Raw genomic sequence first — 4,284 nt, 5'->3', positions numbered from 1 at the left:
TTCTTTTTCTAAACAACGAAAAACTATTCGTCCTTCTGAGATCTGTTCCTTCAAAGTCTCGAAGGAAATTAGAACCACAAGCTTTTTTCCTGATTTTGCTATCCAAACTCACACTTTCATCACAGCCATATAAGCTTTCAAACTCAGTTGATGAACGGATATGATGACATGACAATCCCTGGTGGGTGATTATAACACATCTTAGGAAATTTTCATCAACACAGCCTCAAAAAATAATGTTATCAATCTTATATATAAACTAACACAGGTGCAATGATTAACACTTACTTAAAACATCAAACTTTTCACTTTTCTTTTGAGAACTCCAATCCCCCTCAAACCCACACCCAGTTTAATATAATAACAGTTATTATAGTCGCATCACAAACAGAATGCTGACAAATTGTTTCTTCTAAAACTACCCCAAAACTCTAATTTTCCTGAAGAAAAAACTAATCGGTTCAATGACCAATCAAACTCTCATAAGCAACTTTCAACTCAACATGCATATGATTGAAAAGTTTATATAAATAATAAATTCAGAATTTTTTACCCTGCTCGGAACCGTGGCCAAATCAGCTGGAACCACGTAAATTTCAAGCCCGCAGATCAAAGGAGCCCCGGACACGGGCAACAGCTTCACATTCATCACAGAATTGCTCAATTCTTCTCCGTATAATTTAAAGTGTAGGCCGCAAAGCTCCCGACTTCCTTGAATATATCCACTCTACTCACGTTCTTGTCGTTGACCAGCACATCGAACACTCTCTCCCTGCCTTTTTAACTGACGAATCAATCTCCGCAAAATGAAACCACACAAAGTAATCAAGCTTCGCATCCAAAGCTAATTCGTATTCCAAACCGCCGTCAATGTCACCGCCGATTGGTACAATTTCATCGGGAAGTAATTCGGCGCTTGCTCGATACCAGTTTATTTTTTCTTTAGTGGTTATAATTCGAGATGATTTGATATCGGCTGCTCGGTAATCGGAATCGGATTGCCAGGAGCGGCCGAATGCGTCCGGTCGGACGTGAAACCGGGACCCCATTGTGATGAACCGGGAGAGTCTTCCGTAGTTGACAAGAATGTAATTGTCTCCGGTTCGAGCGGAATCGTATGACAAAGGATCGATCTGGAGGACTTTGAGAGAAGAGATGATGGGAGGGTCAGTGGCAATGCTGTAAAAACAGAAATCGAGTTGACCGTCCTTGACGAAGGCGAAGAGATCGGAGTAAGCGCCATCGCGAGCCAGACTCTCGGACCAAGGGGGGCGCCAGGAAAAGACGAGAGTGCCCTCGACGGAGGCATCAAAGGAAGGGGGATGTGATTTCCCGTCGTAGTTATCGTAAACGGTGAAAGTGCGGATGTAGTAACGGCCGGGAGGTAGAGGGACATTGTAGCAGTTTTTTTGCCAGAGGAGAGGGGAAGTAACGGAGGGTCTTCTCGTGCTGGAGATGGAAATGAAGGGCTCCGAGACCACAGCGTAGAGCCGCCGGAGAAGAAATCGTCGGCTAACCAGGAGATGTTGTAGGAGTCGGTGGAAGGACTGTGGCCGCCGCAGTCAATGTGGAAGCTAGTGTCTGCAAAAAAAAAAACACACACACACACACACACAAATAAATAAACAGCAAATAGTGAGTGAGAAAGAGAAAGGGAAAATGAGTGTAGCATACTGTAAGGGTGGAAAGAGAGGAGGAAGAGGAGGAGAACAGCGGCGAAGAGCAGGAAAAGGAGGAAAACGGGGGCATGGTGAATTGGTGATGATTAGTTTGATATTTGGACTTTCACACTATAAAGTAGGGGGCGGAGACGAGTAAATTATTACAAATGTTACAAAGTAGGATAAATTCTACTATTAATACCTAAACTATCAATTTTAATTTGTTTTAATATATAATTTTTTCTTTTCTTAAAATCATACTTAAATTTAGTTTTTACTTCATTTTAGTATTCATCATTAAAATTGTTAGTTTTTATTTCATTTTAATACACATTCAAAACTTACGTTAAGTTTTGAAAACATTAAAAGTTTATGTATTAAAATGGGTTAAAAATTATAATTTATGTACTAAATATGTTAAATTTTAACGATAAATATTAAAATAAAATAAAACTAAATGTTAAATATGATTTAAAAAATTAAAAATTTAAATACTAAAAAGAAAACTTATAATTTAAGTTAAAAACGTATAGGTTACCCTACAAAGTAAAAGAGTACAAGATTAGCGCGCGCCGGGGCGTGGGTGGTGGATATTATTAGGATCACGCGCTCGCCGGGGGCGTGGAGTGGGGTTGGGGGAGATTATCAGGATCACTCTATTCGTCTATACCATACAAATTAAATATCAACTCCTCAATAAACAAAATTTTTTATTCATTATTATTCATAAATATTCTTCATCTGCAAAATAAATAGCTGTTAGAATAAAATTAAAGAAAAGGTTGCTTCAAGTTATTTTCTGCAGCATAATAAATTATAAATATTTAAAATTATAAAATTTGTAAACTAAGCCTATAATTTGATTATTTTATAAACAATATATATAAGAAAACTAACCACTCGAGATCATAGAAGGACTATAGAAGAAAAAACTCAAAATATATAGAAAAAAACTTGACCAAAAGATAGATACAAATAACTATAACTGCATTGATAATGAATAACAGGAGATTAAACTACTGACAGAATATCGAAAATTGTAAGTTAGAATCGAGCGTCGTGAGAAACTATCTACGAACGTAAAGTGTGTATCCAAATTCAATATGAGATCCAAGCAGGAAAGATCGATAGAATAATAAATAAGTGTCACATTGACCAATCGTAGTAACGTCAAATCTAACTCTAAAAATTAAACGAAAAAAAGTCAAACGAACAATAAAGAAAATAAAAATATATCAAAACGCAAAGGAAAGTATTTCATAAAGATCGAGAAAAGAGTTTCATAAAAACAACTATTGAAAATTCAAATTTCAAAAAAGACAAACGATATAAAAATAGAGGAAAAATAAAAAGATATAAACGATCGACGATCAATATCAAAATTGGTATCCTCCTACGTACAAAAAAAAGGTAAGAGACGAGAATAAAATTTTAGAGTTAATAACTTAAAGTTTAAAGTTAGGGTTGTTATAAAATGTAAATTTTATTATAATTTTGATACCTTTAAAAATTATTTATTATTTTATATTTTTATGTCACGGAAGGTAAAGTTTTTTTTTTTTTGGGAACAAACGGAAGGTAAAGTTATATCTTGTCAATAATTTATCTCAAATATTTGTGGTACACATTCACCTTATATGATAACAACGTATAAAAGAAATGGATGATTTGATGAAAGATATCTTTCTTAAATTTTATCATTTTTTTGATTTTATTTTAGATAATCAATCTAAGGTGTTTGATCAAAGATATATTTAAAATTTTATCATTTTTCATTTTCTTTTAGGTAATCAATCTAAGATTTTATCTAGACCTCCTACATGGCTACAGATTATGTGTGTTTCCAACCAGTCTTCCTCTTCTTCTTCCACTTGTAAGTACCCCCTTATTCATAATGTTTCTTATGATCATTTGCCTGTTCATACACAACTTTTCTTGCTACCACTTCATCCATTATTGAACCACATCCTATTCTGAAGCTATTTCTAACCCGGTTTGGATTAAAGCCATGCAAGAAGAAATTCAAGCATTAGAATTCAATGGTACTGTCTATAGTGCCTTTGCCTCAAGGAGTGACTCCCATTGGTTGTAAATGGTTTTCCGTGTCAAATATAAAGCTGATGGCACAATTGAGCGTTTCAAAGCACGTCTTGTGGCTAAAGGTTACAATCAAAAGGAGGGTGTTGATTTTATTGAGACGTTTTCTCCTGTAGCAAAGTTAGTCACTGTTAGACTGTTATTGCTCTTGCTGCCATGAATGACTGGCCTCTTTTTCAAATGGACGTGCATAACGCTTTTCTGCAAGGTGATCTCTTTGAGGATATATACATGAAGTTACCTGAGGGTTTTAGCAGCCAGGGGGAGAATATGGTCTGTCGGCTGCAAAAATCTCTCTATGGTTTGAAGCAGCTTCACGACAGTGGAATTTGAAGCTCACTGAAGCATTGGTAATGGCAGGATATCAACAGAGTAAGTTTGATTACTCAATGTTTACAAAAAAGGAGGGTGACAGATTGGTGGTAATACTTATGTATGACTTTTGTTAACTGGTAATGATTTAGTCTTAATCAATGAGTTGAAAGACATGTTAATTGCAGTTTTAAGATGAAAGATTTGGGAGAAT

The 4,284-nt window shown here is 35.4% G+C and overlaps 1 protein-coding gene across 1 annotated transcript; it reads right to left on the bottom strand.

Moving 5' to 3' along the window:
• Positions 1–731: 731 nt before the first annotated feature.
• LOC120178941 (receptor-like protein 4) lies at positions 732–1,749 on the bottom strand. Its single transcript, XM_039184697.1, has 2 exons — positions 1,675–1,749; positions 732–1,547 (listed from the first exon to the last, which is right to left on the bottom strand). The coding sequence occupies exons 1-2, from the start codon at positions 1,747–1,749 to the stop codon at positions 732–734; spliced, it is 891 nt and encodes a 296-aa protein (XP_039040628.1).
• Positions 1,750–4,284: the final 2,535 nt, after the last annotated feature.

The sequence above is a fragment of the Hibiscus syriacus genome, unplaced genomic scaffold (assembly GCF_006381635.1).
Source record: "Hibiscus syriacus cultivar Baekdansim isolate YM2019G1 unplaced genomic scaffold, ASM638163v2 tig00112383_pilon, whole genome shotgun sequence".
Lineage (NCBI taxonomy): Eukaryota > Viridiplantae > Streptophyta > Magnoliopsida > Malvales > Malvaceae > Hibiscus > Hibiscus syriacus.
This window is presented reverse-complemented; position numbering and strand designations above follow the sequence as displayed.

What these genes read in the sequence shown, in the direction of transcription:
- LOC120178941 (XM_039184697.1), bottom strand. Translation starts at nt 1,749, where the DNA reads ATGCCCCCGTTTTCCTCCTTTTCCTGCTCTTCGCCGCTGTTCTCCTCC. An exon ending in CCTCTCTTTCCACCCTTACA is followed by an intron (nt 1,548 to 1,674) that starts GTATGCTACACT and finishes CGGCGGCCACAG; the next exon opens with TCCTTCCACCGACTCCTACA.